The sequence below is a fragment of the Triplophysa dalaica genome, chromosome 22, assembly GCF_015846415.1.
Source record: "Triplophysa dalaica isolate WHDGS20190420 chromosome 22, ASM1584641v1, whole genome shotgun sequence".
NCBI classification, from domain to species: domain Eukaryota; kingdom Metazoa; phylum Chordata; class Actinopteri; order Cypriniformes; family Nemacheilidae; genus Triplophysa; species Triplophysa dalaica.
Window position 1 is genome coordinate 5623778 of NC_079563.1, and position 17354 is coordinate 5641131.

The 17354-nt window shown below is 43.6% G+C and overlaps 2 protein-coding genes and 9 non-coding genes across 11 annotated transcripts; 2 read left to right on the forward strand and 9 right to left on the reverse strand.

Annotated features, from left to right (window-relative positions):
* Positions 1-138: 138 nt before the first annotated feature.
* Positions 139-302, reverse strand: LOC130412591 (U1 spliceosomal RNA). Its single transcript, XR_008905404.1, has one exon. It is a non-coding gene; the product is annotated as a U1 spliceosomal RNA (small nuclear RNA).
* An 830-nt stretch (positions 303-1132) lies between these two features.
* Positions 1133-1323, reverse strand: LOC130412415 (U2 spliceosomal RNA). Its single transcript, XR_008905298.1, has one exon. It is a non-coding gene; the product is annotated as a U2 spliceosomal RNA (small nuclear RNA).
* An 807-nt stretch (positions 1324-2130) lies between these two features.
* On the reverse strand, positions 2131-2294 carry LOC130412358 (U1 spliceosomal RNA). Its single transcript, XR_008905245.1, has one exon. It is a non-coding gene; the product is annotated as a U1 spliceosomal RNA (small nuclear RNA).
* A 780-nt stretch (positions 2295-3074) lies between these two features.
* On the reverse strand, positions 3075-3265 carry LOC130412416 (U2 spliceosomal RNA). Its single transcript, XR_008905299.1, has one exon. It is a non-coding gene; the product is annotated as a U2 spliceosomal RNA (small nuclear RNA).
* An 807-nt stretch (positions 3266-4072) lies between these two features.
* LOC130412592 (U1 spliceosomal RNA) lies at positions 4073-4236 on the reverse strand. Its single transcript, XR_008905405.1, has one exon. It is a non-coding gene; the product is annotated as a U1 spliceosomal RNA (small nuclear RNA).
* An 852-nt stretch (positions 4237-5088) lies between these two features.
* On the reverse strand, positions 5089-5279 carry LOC130412417 (U2 spliceosomal RNA). Its single transcript, XR_008905300.1, has one exon. It is a non-coding gene; the product is annotated as a U2 spliceosomal RNA (small nuclear RNA).
* Positions 5280-6078: 799 nt separating this feature from the next.
* On the reverse strand, positions 6079-6242 carry LOC130412593 (U1 spliceosomal RNA). Its single transcript, XR_008905406.1, has one exon. It is a non-coding gene; the product is annotated as a U1 spliceosomal RNA (small nuclear RNA).
* Positions 6243-7004: 762 nt separating this feature from the next.
* LOC130412418 (U2 spliceosomal RNA) lies at positions 7005-7195 on the reverse strand. The gene has a single exon (XR_008905301.1). It is a non-coding gene; the product is annotated as a U2 spliceosomal RNA (small nuclear RNA).
* Positions 7196-8124: 929 nt separating this feature from the next.
* On the forward strand, positions 8125-12343 carry LOC130411299 (uncharacterized). The gene is made up of 8 exons (XM_056735792.1): positions 8125-8459; positions 9049-9361; positions 9506-9878; positions 9971-10585; positions 10694-11056; positions 11179-11307; positions 11386-11722; positions 12104-12343. The coding sequence occupies exons 2-6, from the start codon at positions 9060-9062 to the stop codon at positions 11266-11268; spliced, it is 1743 nt and encodes a 580-aa protein (XP_056591770.1). The 5' UTR covers positions 8125-8459; positions 9049-9059; the 3' UTR covers positions 11269-11307; positions 11386-11722; positions 12104-12343.
* LOC130412148 (uncharacterized) lies at positions 11444-14724 on the forward strand. The gene is made up of 6 exons (XM_056737297.1): positions 11444-11722; positions 12104-12728; positions 12920-13108; positions 13316-13363; positions 13716-14182; positions 14320-14724. The coding sequence occupies exons 1-6, from the start codon at positions 11444-11446 to the stop codon at positions 14722-14724; spliced, it is 2013 nt and encodes a 670-aa protein (XP_056593275.1).
* Positions 14725-16452: 1728 nt separating this feature from the next.
* Positions 16453-16616, reverse strand: LOC130412389 (U1 spliceosomal RNA). Its single transcript, XR_008905274.1, has one exon. It is a non-coding gene; the product is annotated as a U1 spliceosomal RNA (small nuclear RNA).
* Positions 16617-17354: the final 738 nt, after the last annotated feature.

Below are 17354 nucleotides of genomic sequence, written 5' to 3' on the forward strand. Positions count from 1 at the left end.
TATTAAAAAAAAACATGGTATTAGGAAGTAATCGATCACTCGATTTGGTGCTCGTCTCTTGCGGAATCTGCAGATCTGACGCCAACAAGGTTCGAAATACGGACACAATACAAAATCTCTCTTCTTTTGATACATGATAAGGGGAGAGCGCGAACGCAGTCCCCCACTACCAGAAATTATGCAGTCGAGATTCCCACATTTGGGGAATTCGCAAAAGTCAACCCAACCTGAGTGCAATGGCCGAGCCTCGTCCTGGGTGAACCGCCTTCGTGATCATGGTGTCTCCCCTGCCAGGTAAGTATGATTTGCCCCGTTCGGGCAAGCCATCGCTTACTTGCCTCTGCCATGCGCATCAACGCTGACCCCGAGCGAGCGTTCGGCAACTGCAAGTTCCAGTTGATTGCTCTGTAGAACCCGTGGGAAAGCGCACGAAGGCGACGGTCCACAGGCAAACATACACATGAACAGACAAATACATTAAGAATTCAACGCAAACAGTCCACATATGTGCTGAAAGTGTTTCAATTGGATGCTGGACACCTTTTGCATTTAAGCATTTGGCAGACGCCTTTATCCAAAGCGACTTACATTGCTTTATCCTATACATTTACATAGGTATTTGCAATTCCCAGGGATCGTACCCAAAACCTGTTAACGCAATGCTCTTACCACTGAGCTACAGGAAGCCCCGTTCTCTCTCTATCACACAACAGCATTTAAGCCAGGCGCAAGCGTCTCTAATAGGAACTACGTTCTTCAACACATAACTATCCGCATACATTTAGGGCTTTAGTGAGTGCGTGCGTGAGACTGTGAGAGAGTGAGAGTGTGAGAGAGTGAGTGAGTGAGTGAGTGAGTGAGTGAGTGAGTGAGTGAGTGAGTGAGTGAGTGAGTGACTGAGTGACTGAGTGAGTGAGTGAATGAGTGAGTGAGTGAGTGAGTGACTGAGTGAGTGAGTGAGTGACCGAGTGAGTGAGTGACCGAGTGAGTGAGTGACCGAGTGAGTGACTGAGTGAGTGAGTGAGTGAGTGAGTACTTGCCAAAGTATTTTTCTGTATAAGACAGTCACGTGAGAAATAAAACTTTGCGTCTTCTCATCACTACCTTTCAACACAAGCTGCTATCCCCGAAAGGGGAATGCACCGTTCCTGGAGACACTGCAATACCAGGTCGATGCGTGGAGTGGGCGGAGCAAGCCCCGCTTCCAGCTCCGCGTTTCAAAAATCCATTTAATATATGGTCCCCAGATAGGGGACGTATCAGATATTAAACTGATAAGAACAGATACTACACTTGATCTTAGCCAAAAGGCCGAGAAGCGATGCCCAAATTGGGTGGCAAAAGGCAGAGCGTGGGGCGGCACCGACTATTGGGCTTGCGGTGCACATGCGCCTCAAAGGTCAGCGTGTGATCGTACGAACACACAATCAAATGTATCGTTTAAACAACAGAATCAATTAACCAATTAACGAAAGAAGAAATAATTAAATGGGCTATTTTTGAAGACCTGAACGAATGAAGGAACGGACTGAAAATCAAATGTATCGTTTAAACAACAGAATCAATTAACCGATTAACGAAAGAAGAAATAATTAAATGGGCTATTTATGAAGACCTGAACGAATGAAGGAACGGACTGACAATCAAATGTATTGTTTAAACAATAGAATAAATTAACCGATTAACGAAAGAAGAAATAATTAAATGGGCTATTTATGAAGACCTGAACGGATGAAGGAACGGACGAGCACGCACACGTTTCACAGAAATGAAGGTCAGCGTGGTCTGGCAGAATCTCCGTCGAAGATGCGTTCTATACTCGTCTGATGAGGCGTCCAAAATATGAACGAAAAAACAATTAAACAAATGAATCAAACATAAAACCAGCAAACGAATAAATGAATATCTAAATAATTATATATATAAATATACCTACATGCATACATACATACATGTATGTGTGTTTGGGAACGACGGAACAGCAAACAACCGTATTAAAAAAAAACATGGTATTAGGAAGTAATCGATCACTCGATTTGGTGCTCGTCTCTTGCGGAATCTGCAGATCTGACGCCAACAAGGTTCGAAATACGGACACAATACAAAATCTCTCTTCTTTTGATACATGATAAGGGGAGAGCGCGAACGCAGTCCCCCACTACCAGAAATTATGCAGTCGAGATTCCCACATTTGGGGAATTCGCAAAAGTCAACCCAACCTGAGTCCAATGGCCGAGCCTCGTCCTGGGTGAACCGCCTTCGTGATCATGGTGTCTCCCCTGCCAGGTAAGTATGATTTGCCCCGTTCGGGCAAGACATCGCTTACTTGCCTCTGCCATGCGCATCAACGCTGACCCCGAGCGAGCGTTCGGCAACTGCAAGTTCCAGTTGATTGCTCTGTAGAACCCGTGGGAAAGCGCACGAAGGCGACGGTCCACAGGCAAACATACACATGAACAGACAAATACATTAAGAATTCAACGCAAACAGTCCACATATGTGCTGAAAGTGTTTCAATTGGATGCTGGACACCTTTTGCATTTAAGCATTTGGCAGACGCCTTTATCCAAAGCGACTTACATTGCTTTATCCTATACATTTACATAGGTATTTGAAATTCCCAGGGATCGTACCCAAAACCTGTTAACGCAATGCTCTTACCACTGAGCTACAGGAAGCCCCGTTCTCTCTCTATCACACAACAGCATTTAAGCCAGGCGCAAGCGTCTCTAATAGGAACTACGTTCTTCAACACATAACTATCCGCATACATTTAGGGCTTTAGTGAGTGCGTGCGTGAGACTGTGAGAGAGTGAGAGTGAGAGTGAGAGTGAGAGTGAGAGTGAGAGTGTGAGTGAGTGAGTGAGTGAGTGAGTGAGTGAGTGAGTGAGTGACTGAGTGAGTGACTGAGTGACCGAGTGAGTGACCGAGTGAGTGACTGAGTGAGTGAGTGAGTGAGTGAGTGAGAGAGTGAGTACTTGCCAAAGTATTTTTCTGTATAAGACAGTCACGTGAGAAATAAAACTTTGCGTCTTCTCATCACTACCTTTCAACACAAGCTGCTATCCCCGAAAGGGGAATGCACCGTTCCTGGAGACACTGCAATACCAGGTCGATGCGTGGAGTGGGCGGAGCAAGCCCCGCTTCCAGCTCCGCGTTTCAAAAATCCATTTAATATATGGTCCCCAGATAGGGGACGTATCAGATATTAAACTGATAAGAACAGATACTACACTTGATCTTAGCCAAAAGGCCGAGAAGCGATGCCCACAATGGGTGGCAAAAGGCAGAGCGTGGGGCGGCACCGACTATTGGGCTTGCGGTGCACATGCGCCTCAAAGGTCAGCGTGTGATCGTACGAACACACAATCAAATGTATCGTTTAAACAACAGAATCAATTAACCAATTAACGAAAGAAGAAATAATTAAATGGGCTATTTTTGAAGACCTGAACGAATGAAGGAACGGACTGAAAATCAAATGTATCGTTTAAACAACAGAATCAATTAACCGATTAACGAAAGAAGAAATAATTAAATGGGCTATTTATGAAGACCTGAACGAATGAAGGAACGGACTGACAATCAAATGTATTGTTTAAACAATAGAATAAATTAACCGATTAACGAAAGAAGAAATAATTAAATGGGCTATTTATGAAGACCTGAACGGATGAAGGAACGGACGAGCACGCACACGTTTCACAGAAATGAAGGTCAGCGTGGTCTGGCAGAATCTCCGTCGAAGATGCGTTCTACACTCGTCTGATGAGGCGTCCAAAATATGAACGAAAAAACAATTAAACAAATGAATCAAACATAAAACCAGCAAACGAATAAATGAATATCTAAATAATTATATATATAAATATACCTACATGCAAACATACATACATGTATGTGTGTTTGGGAACGACGGAACAGCAAACAACCGTATTAAAAAAAAACATGGTATTAGGAAGTAATCGATCACTCGATTTGGTGCTCGTCTCTTGCGGAATCTGCAGATCTGACGCCAACAAGGTTCGAAATACGGACACAATACAAAATCTCTCTTCTTTTGATACATGATAAGGGGAGAGCGCGAACGCAGTCCCCCACTACCAGAAATTATGCAGTCGAGATTCCCACATTTGGGGAATTCGCAAAAGTCAACCCAACCTGAGTGCAATGGCCGAGCCTCGTCCTGGGTGAACCGCCTTCGTGATCATGGTGTCTCCCCTGCCAGGTAAGTATGATTTGCCCCGTTCGGGCAAGACATCGCTTACTTGCCTCTGCCATGCGCATCAACGCTGACCCCGAGCGAGCGTTCGGCAACTGCAAGTTCCAGTTGATTGCTCTGTAGAACCCGTGGGAAAGCGCACGAAGGCGACGGTCCACAGGCAAACATACACATGAACAGACAAATACATTAAGAATTCAACGCAAACAGTCCACATATGTGCTGAAAGTGTTTCAATTGGATGCTGGACACCTTTTGCATTTAAGCATTTGGCAGACGCCTTTATCCAAAGCGACTTACATTGCTTTATCCTATACATTTACATAGGTATTTGCAATTCCCAGGGATCGTACCCAAAACCTGTTAACGCAATGCTCTTACCACTGAGCTACAGGAAGCCCCGTTCTCTCTCTATCACACAACAGCATTTAAGCCAGGCGCAAGCGTCTCTAATAGGAACTACGTTCTTCAACACATAACTATCCGCATACATTTAGGGCTTTAGTGAGTGCGTGCGTGAGACTGTGAGAGAGTGAGAGTGAGAGTGTGAGAGAGTGAGTGAGTGAGTGACTGAGTGAGTGAGTGAGTGAGTGACTGAGTGAGTGAGTGAGTGAGTGACCGAGTGAGTGAGTGACCGAGTGAGTGACCGAGTGAGTGACTGAGTGAGTGAGTGAGTGAGTGAGTGAGTGAGTGAGTGAGTGACTGAGTGAGTGAGTGACCGAGTGAGTGAGTGACCGAGTGAGTGACTGAGTGAGTGAGTGAGTGAGTACTTGCCAAAGTATTTTTCTGTATAAGACAGTCACGTGAGAAATAAAACTTTGCGTCTTCTCATCACTACCTTTCAACACAAGCTGCTATCCCCGAAAGGGGAATGCACCGTTCCTGGAGACACTGCAATACCAGGTCGATGCGTGGAGTGGGCGGAGCAAGCCCCGCTTCCAGCTCCGCGTTTCAAAAATCCATTTAATATATGGTCCCCAGATAGGGGACGTATCAGATATTAAACTGATAAGAACAGATACTACACTTGATCTTAGCCAAAAGGCCGAGAAGCGATGCCCACAATGGGTGGCAAAAGGCAGAGCGTGGGGCGGCACCGACTATTGGGCTTGCGGTGCACATGCGCCTCAAAGGTCAGCGTGTGATCGTACGAACACACAATCAAATGTATCGTTTAAACAACAGAATCAATTAACCAATTAACGAAAGAAGAAATAATTAAATGGGCTATTTTTGAAGACCTGAACGAATGAAGGAACGGACTGAAAATCAAATGTATCGTTTAAACAACAGAATCAATTAACCGATTAACGAAAGAAGAAATAATTAAATGGGCTATTTATGAAGACCTGAACGAATGAAGGAACGGACTGACAATCAAATGTATTGTTTAAACAATAGAATAAATTAACCGATTAACGAAAGAAGAAATAATTAAATGGGCTATTTATGAAGACCTGAACGGATGAAGGAACGGACGAGCACGCACACGTTTCACAGAAATGAAGGTCAGCGTGGTCTGGCAGAATCTCCGTCGAAGATGCGTTCTATACTCGTCTGATGAGGCGTCCAAAATATGAACGAAAAAACAATTAAACAAATGAATCAAACATAAAACCAGCAAACGAATAAATGAATATCTAAATAATTATATATATAAATATACCTACATGCATACATGTATGTGTGTTTGGGAACGACGGAACAGCAAACAACCGTATTAAAAAAAAACATGGTATTAGGAAGTAATCGATCACTCGATTTGGTGCTCGTCTCTTGCGGAATCTGCAGATCTGACGCCAACAAGGTTCGAAATACGGACACAATACAAAATCTCTCTTCTTTTGATACATGATAAGGGGAGAGCGCGAACGCAGTCCCCCACTACCAGAAATTATGCAGTCGAGATTCCCACATTTGGGGAATTCGCAAAAGTCAACCCAACCTGAGTGCAATGGCCGAGCCTCGTCCTGGGTGAACCGCCTTCGTGATCATGGTGTCTCCCCTGCCAGGTAAGTATGATTTGCCCCGTTCGGGCAAGACATCGATTACTTGCCTCTGCCATGCGCATCAACGCTGACCCCGAGCGAGCGTTCGGCAACTGCAAGTTCCAGTTGATTGCTCTGTAGAACCCGTGGGAAAGCGCACGAAGGCGACGGTCCACAGGCAAACATACACATGAACAGACAAATACATTAAGAATTCAACGCAAACAGTCCACATATGTGCTGAAAGTGTTTCAATTGGATGCTGGACACCTTTTGCATTTAAGCATTTGGCAGACGCCTTTATCCAAAGCGACTTACATTGCTTTATCCTATACATTTACATAGGTATTTGCAATTCCCAGGGATCGTACCCAAAACCTGTTAACGCAATGCTCTTACCACTGAGCTACAGGAAGCCCCGTTCTCTCTCTATCACACAACAGCATTTAAGCCAGGCGCAAGCGTCTCTAATAGGAACTACGTTCTTCAACACATAACTATCCGCATACATTTAGGGCTTTAGTGAGTGCGTGCGTGAGACTGTGAGAGAGTGAGAGTGTGAGAGAGTGAGTGAGTGAGTGAGTGAGTGAGTGAGTGAGTGAGTGAGTGACTGAGTGAGTGAGTGAGTGACCGAGTGAGTGAGTGACCGAGTGAGTGAGTGACCGAGTGAGTGACTGAGTGAGTGAGTGAGTGAGTACTTGCCAAAGTATTTTTCTGTATAAGACAGTCACGTGAGAAATAAAACTTTGCGTCTTCTCATCACTACCTTTCAACACAAGCTGCTATCCCCGAAAGGGGAATGCACCGTTCCTGGAGACACTGCAATACCAGGTCGATGCGTGGAGTGGGCGGAGCAAGCCCCGCTTCCAGCTCCGCGTTTCAAAAATCCATTTAATATATGGTCCCCAGATAGGGGACGTATCAGATATTAAACTGATAAGAACAGATACTACACTTGATCTTAGCCAAAAGGCCGAGAAGCGATGCCCACAATGGGTGGCAAAAGGCAGAGCGTGGGGCGGCACCGACTATTGGGCTTGCGGTGCACATGCGCCTCAAAGGTCAGCGTGTGATCGTACGAACACACAATCAAATGTATCGTTTAAACAACAGAATCAATTAACCAATTAACGAAAGAAGAAATAATTAAATGGGCTATTTTTGAAGACCTGAACGAATGAAGGAACGGACTGAAAATCAAATGTATCGTTTAAACAACAGAATCAATTAACCGATTAACGAAAGAAGAAATAATTAAATGGGCTATTTATGAAGACCTGAACGAATGAAGGAACGGACTGACAATCAAATGTATTGTTTAAACAATAGAATAAATTAACCGATTAACGAAAGAAGAAATAATTAAATGGGCTATTTATGAAGACCTGAACGGATGAAGGAACGGACGAGCACGCACACGTTTCACAGAAATGAAGGTCAGCGTGGTCTGGCAGAATCTCCGTCGAAGATGCGTTCTATACTCGTCTGATGAGGCGTCCAAAATATGAACGAAAAAACAATTAAACAAATGAATCAAACATAAAACCAGCAAACGAATAAATGAATATCTAAATAATTATATATATAAATATACCTACATGCATACATACATACATGTATGTGTGTTTGGGAACGACGGAACAGCAAACAACCGTATTAAAAAAAAACATGGTATTAGGAAGTAATCGATCACTCGATTTGGTGCTCGTCTCTTGCGGAATCTGCAGATCTGACGCCAACAAGGTTCGAAATACGGACACAATACAAAATCTCTCTTCTTTTGATACATGATAAGGGGAGAGCGCGAACGCAGTCCCCCACTACCAGAAATTATGCAGTCGAGATTCCCACATTTGGGGAATTCGCAGGAGTTGTTTCTACGGTCGTGCAAAGTCTACGGTGACCGTAGACATTTAGGGTATTTCATTGGTCGAGAGTCTACAGTCACCGTAGACTCTGACCGTAGACTACCAATCGGAATGCCGTCATCGACCGTAGACCACCAATCAGGGCACGGAGAAGATGCGCTGCTCCGATTGGAGACTCTGACTGTAGACTACCAATCAAGTTGTAGTTCGCGAGTGTAGACTACCAATCACAGGCCTCAGATCCTTCAACACATGTTGTCAAAGAAGAGCGCTAGCATCTTATTAACAACTTTATTTTATTATTATTTATTTACAACTTTTTGGTTACATTTCTTTGATGTGCATAATATTAAGAAGATTTCAAGCGAAAGTAAGAAAAAGGTAAGTCAATATCTGTTCATTTTCCACTTCGCGTCACATTTTGATTGATGTTACATACTGGACATTGAATTTGCGATGTTTAGGCGACCAGATTTCTCAAATAAAAATGTAGGATATTCCAAATACTATCACTTTTTGTAGCCCTCCTACTACTACTTGTATTACTTCGAAATAAATCATGTAAAGGTCAGGTTTTTACGTTCTGTAACCAATGTTAACCTGTTGCCAACTTTAACACGCTTTAATAAATCATAACGTTACTTCGGTAGTGCAGGAATATTTAAGTTGAAGACGATTTAAAAAGTATGAATCATGCTTACATGTGAAATTACTGTAAATGGACTTTCAGTCTTCTACAAGACACAAAAGAAGATATTTTGAAGAATGTTGCTAACAGACACTCAGTTGCATTGCTTTTTTGTCCATACAATAGATCACAGTGATTATACCTGTAATTTATCTTTGCACATGAATATTACTAGTGATGATGTGTGTAAGGCTTTACTATGGCTGAAAGGGAACACATTGTTAATTGGCTGGTTATTATCAGTGCATTATTGTCATCTTGAAAATTGTGTTTTTATTTCAGTTCACCTTGATATGGCGAGGCCAGTCATACGTCTTCAAAACCCCACTGCTCCAGAGGGTCGTCAGCAGGCCTTATTGGTGGCAACAAATGAGGCCCGTGACTGCAGAAACAGGAGAATGAGTTTTCCTCTTCCCCCTCCTCAGCTGCTCTGTGATTCCACTGCACTGGCCCATGCGGAAAGAGAACTACGTTCTGAAGGGATAAGAACACCATCACGACAGCAGTGTCTGGGGAAGATGGTGCTACCCTTCGGCCAGTATCTTAACGCACCATTTCACTGGCTTGTGTCAAATGATGTGGGCTACATGAAGTAGTAAGCGTCTTCTTTTTAAGGATTAACAGAAATCATAATTTTCAAAAGAATTCAATAGCAAATACTCTCTCAGTCTATTGACAGAAGTATGTGGTTGTTATCGCTGTGTAGGCTACTATCTTTTAAATTATTTTTTAATTGCAGCTTGATGGACAAGCACAGAGAAGAACTCTCTAAAAAAGTTGGAAAGGGGCAAGCACAAAATGATTGGATAAAAGACCACCTGGCAGAGTATGCAGAGAGCTTTCCAGAAGTTTCAATCGCTCTGGAAGCCAACATCCACCGATGTGTTTACGGACAGAAGGGGTTTGAGAGCCATAGCTTCCAGGAGATGTGGGAGCTCTACAGCCAGTATTCTGCACAGAAGGACAGGCCAGATGATTTTGGTACGAGTCAGAGGGAAACAATACAGAAGGCATACAGCTCTGTTAGCCGCTGGCTAAATACACCTATAACACACATCACCAGTGTGCAGATGAAGAGATTTAGAAAATACATTTATGACAAGAAGACTCAAGTAAGTTATCTGAATCACAAACCATATTCCCGCAACATTGAATGAATGTTTTCAGAACATAAAGCCCACTATTTACTTTATTTATAATACAGAAGTCAAGCTCTTCAATCAGTGACCCCTTATGGCTGGATGATACCCACTTGTTGGAGGTGATCAAATCTGAGCCAATGGCTTCCACAGCATCATGCGCAGCCTCAGCATCATCTGCAGCCCCAGCAGCCTCAGCATTATCCAAAGCCTCAGCATCATCCACAGCTCCATTCAAAGCCTCAGCATCATCTGCAGCCCCAGCAGCCTCAGCATTATCCAAAGCCTCAGCATCATCCACAGCCTCATCCAAAGCCTCAGCATCATCCAAAGCCTCAGCATCATCCAAAGCCTCAGCATCATCCAAAGCCTCAGCATCATCCAAAGCCCCAGCATCATCCAAAGCCCCAGCATCATCCAAAGCCCCAGCATCATCCGCAGCCCCAGCATCATCCGCAGCCCCAGCATCATCCGCAGCCCCAGCATCATCCGCAGCCCCAGCTTCATCTGCAGCCTCAGCTTCATCTGCAGCCTCACCATCATCAGTAGCCTTAGCATTATGCACAGGCACATCCACATCTTCAAAGGAGTCCTCCTCCACACCTTCAAAGAAGTCCACACCTTCATCAAAGAAGTCATCCACAGCCACGGTCCCAGTAGAACCCAGTAGTAACTCCCCTGTGCGTAATATTTACATGCACAAATGTATTATACATAAATTGGAATAGTTGGAGTGATGATACGCGTGTATTGTTATGTAATTATGTTTTCTGTTTTACATGTTTCAGGTCGAGCTGGAGGGCTGGGTGCGACTGTGGGAAAATCCCAATGGCATCCCACCAGCTGATCTTTCCTGGGTGAAGGATGACACAGAGCGAGGACTCTTTGGGCCCATTCAGGTGTACCGTGACAATGCTGGGGTATTGAAGAGGCGGCGAGTACTAAAATCAGACCGCATGTGGTTTTACCCTCCAGAACCTCCAGGCTACATCTGTGGTACTGTGCCAACTCCACATCTCTTCTTTCGGCGTAACGTATTTGTGTGGCGGCCTGTTGGAGTTTGGAAATACTCACTGAAGTGTCCTCGAGGAGAAGAATGTGTGGGTCAAAGTATGAACGTGTACCTCAACAAATCAGGCTACCATACCAAGGTATTACATGTTGTTAATTAGATATTTATTATTACAGTTGGAATACAACAATTAAATGAATTGTTATTACGAAAATACACAGATCAAAGAAAACAATATTGCCAGATTTTTTTTTATTGCAGGTTCGTCACGTGTGTGACGTTTCCGGCTGGTACTTTATAATAACAGAGGTCCTGTGCTGCGGATTCTGCCATTCTTTGTCAACTCAGTGAGGCTCACCAAGCCATGTTTCCTGCTATTCTGACAGACAAGTGAGTACACTGGAGAGTGGCGTAAACGCAACTAACGTGCCTGGAATTAATTGCCATACTAAAAATCACACTTTACAGGCGTGGTGTGGACAAAAATGTGGTGCGGCTTTTGAGGGACCGGACCGAAGGGAACACCATGGTTAAAGTGTGGCGACAAATTCAGGAGAATCATGTTGAGGAGTATCTCCACAGGAAAGACCTTTACACCACACTCCTCATGACTCTCCTGAAGCCTGGGGGAATCGTGTCAGCCTTAGGACACACGTTTGAGGCTCCACCTCCTCAAAGAGAGCTTCCCTCGGCTCGCCTGCTTCGCCATGCTTTCCTTCTGGCGGAGGCCAGCAACGTACAGGACTACAGGAACCAGATTCTCTCCACTTTTGGCAAAGTGCTAAAGATGGACTCCACTAAAAAGGTACATCCAGCAGTACACAATATAGTTTAGAATATTTCTTTCATTATTTACTCACCATCACATTTGTCCAAATCTGAATGACTAACTTTCCTCTGTAAAACACAAAGATAGATACAGAAAGAATTACATTTTTGGTGTGTTCACTGTTTTGAAGGCAAGGCAAGCAATTTTAATTATATAGCACATTTCATACACAAGGGCCTCTCAACGTGCTTTACATAAAATGATTCACAAAAAGAAATAAGACGTATCTTTAAAATGCAAATGATTTAAGATCGCAAATACTTTCGATTTTAAGAAACAATAAATCAGCAATAAAATTGATTAAAAATACAAGTGAATACAAGTTTATTTACGTAGCGAGTATCTCGTATCTTGCAGGTGGTGAAGAAGCTGTCTGGGGAGGGTAAAGGCACGGCGGAGTGGTTTACCAGCATAGGCAATGAGCATTCGCAGATTGTCTCATTTGTTCTTACCTGTGAAGAGTCCACTCGGTGTCTGAAGCCAATGTGTCAGGGAGTAATGGACCGCTTCCACCAGGCCAATCAACCTGTGCCCAACATCTTGTACATTGACCGCGGGTGTTGTCGGGCACAAGGCCCGAGCGCTGTGGAGAGCTTATTCCAGACGTTGGTTGAGAATGGTATGGTGGTGCGTTTGGACATCTTCCACTGGATACATCGCTTTGATGCAGCCATTCGTACAGACAGCCACTCCAAGTACGCTGTGTTCAAGTCTGCCCTAGCAGGAGCGGTGCTGGCCTACAACCGCACAGACTTGGAGCTGCTCATCAAAGCTGTTAGAGCGAAGGACCCGACAGTTTTTCACACCGTGGCTGATGAAGACATGATGCGACTTTATGTATCCAGGGAACAGCTGAAGCACCACGTTCGCAGAGTCACACTTGGGGCTCAGGAGACCTTCCGGCTTGTCCAGATAGCCATAGATGAGCTCAAAGGTCCTGCTGGGCTAGACGAGAGTGGAGTCAGCCTCTTCAAATCGGCAGGTAAATCATTTGATGCAAAAATATAAAAGCGCATAAACGGTACATGTACACTTTATTATCTATATATTGTTGCACTGCATACTGTGCTGTGAGCGTGTCATGTAAATAAACAGTATATTAATCATGTGCTGCTTACACATGTCTACCATCTCATGAATATCTCATTGAATATTCATTATTATTTTTTACAGAAGCAATAGACGGTGTATGGGAAGGCCAGCAACGACACCTAGAGTGCATTCAGGATCCTCCAGAGATGAGCATGTACAGAGTGGCTCATAGCACCAACATCAACGGGGTGGACCTTCCTTATTTCAAATGTCTCCGTGGAAGCAACAGCCTGGAAGGATTCCACAAAACACTGCCTCACATGATACCAGGTAAAAGTAATACAAATGTGCAAGATGTTGTCAGATATTCTGTCCTTACCTCTTATATGTGATGCCCCCCAATTGTAAATGTGCATTTTGGAGCCTTCAAATTCTTGTCTGATTTTATGAAACATAAATGCTGTGATAGCACTTACTCATGATTGTCATGGACACACCAAGGCTACACACTCATTGATTGTCTGATCACCCAAACAGACTCTCAGATCGATCGCTCCTCGTTCCTGGAAAGAAATCTTCAAATGAGTTTGTGAACCGAACGTTTATTAGAACCTTACCAGTTATTAAATGTACTTACCTCTCTTGGATAACCACTGCGCCTGCTCTAATCATTACTGGACTACTCATTACCCAGCTTCTGGTCAGATTATCTGCTCTGCTCTGCCTTTCTCCCTTTCATGCTTTCCTGCTCAATAGTTCTTTATCTGTGCCTGCTGAACTGCATCATACTCACCTGACATACTCACCTGCTGTGCCATCCGTTGATTTTTTTGTAGTGTACTTACTTTATATCCTGCTGCAAATAAACACTGCTTCGAGTCATCCTTAACATGTATGGTCATATCATGATTTTAATGCCTTTTTCTGTCGGTTCAAGGTCCCCACTGTGCTGCACGTCCATATCAAGTTTACCTGATTAGTGGAATCGCTCGGTGGAACTCAGACCGCAGCTCTGATGCTGTGTTTGGTGGGAAAGGCAGAAAACTTAGATCCTACTCTGCACCTCTGATCGAGCGCCTTAACACCCGCTGCCAGCAGCTGTTTGGAGAAACCGTGGAGAAGAATTTCCAAGCCCCTGCTGCTGTGACATCAAATGAGCTGCTTGGTTTGGAGTACCTCTTTAGCCAAAGCACAGGTGAATCTGTTGCCTTCTCCCTCAGTGACCTCTCAAAGGATGGTCCCAGTCCAGAGGAGGAAGTGGTTCAGCCAGACGAGCTTGACCCCAATGAGGATGACGAGGCCTACCAGAGCGACCCAGAGGCAGACCAGGACAGGATGACTACTGACCCGGCCCACATAAACCTTACCATGGAGGAAACCACCACTGCTTACCCTCCGGCCTTTGTGAGTCATTTTCTATTCACTCGAATGAATCAGTAGCATTTTTACAATCTTTTTAGTCTGAGTGTAAACTGAGTTTTTACAAAGCCAATTGATGCAAAAAATGTATCTTAACATGGGTTTGTTCTATATTTCAACAGGAGGATGCCTGTAGCCCCAACCCGCTGCCTGGATTCCAGCAGCCGGAAAACTTCTGTTCTCTGCTTGTGGAGATTGGCAAGACTGAGAATAAGCTGAGCCTGATGACAGGGCAAAGGAACAGGCTCGTCGCCGCATGGCACGCTGTAATGGAACATGACAAGCAACCACAGAAGTTTCATCATCTGTACAGAACACAATGGGGTAACACGTTGTATTGCCACACAAAGAGGGACGATCATGCTGATGCTGCTGTGATTCAGCGGGTCAAGATGGCCAAACACTACGCACCGGCTCAGCAGGACATCAGCGCTCAGCAAAACCGACTAATGTACACACTGGTCAAACTTCTTTGGCTGGGCTTACCTCAAAGATCCAAAGCAAGCCCAGAAAAACACCCATTCTGAAAGCCTATGAGAGAATTCAGCACCGCATATTGTTATTGGATCCAGTGCTGAGTAATGTGGGTATTCCTCTACCAAAAATTAACAACAAGACGGTGAGGGATTTCATCCGTCGTCAAGAGAGGCTCATCAACCTGCAGTCAACAAGAATGCCATCGGCCTCAATATCAAAGATTACGTCTGTCTCCTCAAAAGACTTACCTCCAGCACCACATCAACCGTCGGTTCTCCCTCCACCTGTATATCAACAGATTGTGTATGAACACATTCCCAGCAAGGCAGGGACCAAGGTCTTAAAAGAACGATCAGACATGGTAATGACAGCTCCTAAAACCTCGTCCCGGGTAATGCCAGCCATGTCTACCGTCTTCAGACCTCCACCAAGAAACACTTCATCCACTGCTCCTACACAAGAGATTCCGGCTACGTCCACCAGCACCACACCCTTGACAGTGTCTTCTGGCCCCACTGACACACCACAGAGTATTGACACCCCCTCAGCCTGGTCCAGAGCTACAGTGTACAAAAGGAAAAGCACAGACAATCCTACTCAAGTTGGAGTCAAACTGTCACGTGTACATAACTTGCCTGTTTGTACGCTTTGCCACCAACCCACTCAGGGACACAAAAAATAAAAAAAAAAGACTTTTTGTCCTGTGAAAATGATGTCGACCTCCTTAGGATTGGACAACAGAGTGTTCGACAGCTATGAACACTTTACCACAGTTGTGGACTCACTAAGGTGAATTTTGTTTTGCCTTTGTGAGATAGGAATAGCGTTTTTATTTCACGTAACCGCACTTTTTACTCACTATTTTTAATTATATAAAGTTTATGTGTGTATCTGCTGTATCTTTTAACCCATTTTTAAAAGCAACAATATATAGGATATTGTATATATTGCCTTTAATATATTTTTCTATATCACTTAACTATTTTATACTTGATGTAACTGTGATGCTTGTCTTGAATATTGCATTTTATTTCATTCCAGTTATATTTTATCTACCTAACCTTACCTTATATTTCATATTATATTATATTTTGTGTTAAATGTAACCCAACGTTGTTGCCATTGTTATATATATTTCATGTAAGTTTAATAAAAAACATTTATACTTCAACGGGACTGAATAATACAGCACTCTAGGTTGATTCTTTCTAAAAACAGTTTTTTATTTATTGTATATCCAATATGCTTATTTAATATTTCTTATTGTAAGTAACTAAATGAACTAATAATGTACGTTAACAATAATGTATCCGACTATTAACATGTGTGTTATTTACACATAAATTACATATGAAAAGAAATCACTAATTATAAGTGACGACATAACATTGTCTTTCTCTTCATAATGATTTTTATTGAATATAATGAGATTGAATTGAAGAAAGGACATAAATATTCAGCTGATAAAAAGACAGTTTATTGATGTGAAAAATCGAATGCATGTATCAGTATACACATAAATGTTTCAAATTAATTAATTAATTCAAATGTTGTTGCAAAAGGGTAAAGAAAAGACATAAACAGCATGATTCTTAAATTATAAAAACAATATAGCACTAATACATCATTTGCATGGCTCAATAGTTTTCATTTATCATATTACATTGAAGGACATGACACTTGATACTGTTCATTGATGAAGTTGACGTAGCTCGGAATGACTGGGAGTGACCGTAACATCTGGAAACACAAAAAAAACAACAATAATAATAGTAACACGTGACAATCCGTAGACAGCCGGCCAATCACCCACAACTCCAAAAGCACTTCGATACAGTTCATCGCCATTCGCAAAAGTCAACCCAACCTGAGTGCAATGGCCGAGCCTCGTCCTGGGTGAACCGCCTTCGTGATCATGGTGTCTCCCCTGCCAGGTAAGTATGATTTGCCCCGTTCGGGCAAGACATCGCTTACTTGCCTCTGCCATGCGCATCAACGCTGACCCCGAGCGAGCGTTCGGCAACTGCAAGTTCCAGTTGATTGCTCTGTAGAACCCGTGGGAAAGCGCACGAAGGCGACGGTCCACAGGCAAACATACACATGAACAGACAAATACATTAAGAATTCAACGCAAACAGTCCACATATGTGCTGAAAGTGTTTCAATTGGATGCTGGACACCTTTTGCATTTAAGCATTTGGCAGACGCCTTTATCCAAAGCGACTTACATTGCTTTATCCTATACATTTACATAGGTATTTGCAATTCCCAGGGATCTTACCCAAAACCTGTTAACGCAATGCTCTTACCACTGAGCTACAGGAAGCCCCGTTCTCTCTCTATCACACAACAGCATTTAAGCCAGGCGCAAGCGTCTCTAATAGGAACTACGTTCTTCAACACATAACTATCCGCATACATTTAGGGCTTTAGTGAGTGCGTGCGTGAGACTGTGAGAGAGTGAGAGTGAGAGTGTGAGAGAGTGAGTGAGTGAGTGACTGAGTGAGTGAGTGAGTGACTGAGTGAGTGAGTGAGTGACCGAGTGAGTGAGTGACCGAGTGAGTGACTGAGTGAGTGAGTGAGTGAGTGAGTGAGTGAGTGAGTGACTGAGTGAGTGAGTGAGTGACCGAGTGAGTGAGTGACCGAGTGAGTGACTGAGTGAGTGAGTGAGTGAGTACTT

Coding starts and splice junctions, on each gene's coding strand:
- LOC130411299 (XM_056735792.1), top strand. CDS start 9,060: ATGGCGAGGCCAGTCATACGTCTTCAAAACCCCACTGCTCCAGAGGGT. Junction 9,362..9,505: donor GATGTGGGCTACATGAAGTA/GTAAGCGTCTTC, acceptor TTTTAATTGCAG/CTTGATGGACAAGCACAGAG. Junction 9,879..9,970: donor TTTATGACAAGAAGACTCAA/GTAAGTTATCTG, acceptor TTTATAATACAG/AAGTCAAGCTCTTCAATCAG.
- LOC130412148 (XM_056737297.1), top strand. CDS start 11,444: ATGGTTAAAGTGTGGCGACAAATTCAGGAGAATCATGTTGAGGAGTAT. Junction 12,729..12,919: donor CAGCCTCTTCAAATCGGCAG/GTAAATCATTTG, acceptor TATTTTTTACAG/AAGCAATAGACGGTGTATGG. Junction 13,364..13,715: donor GGAAAGAAATCTTCAAATGA/GTTTGTGAACCG, acceptor TGTCGGTTCAAG/GTCCCCACTGTGCTGCACGT.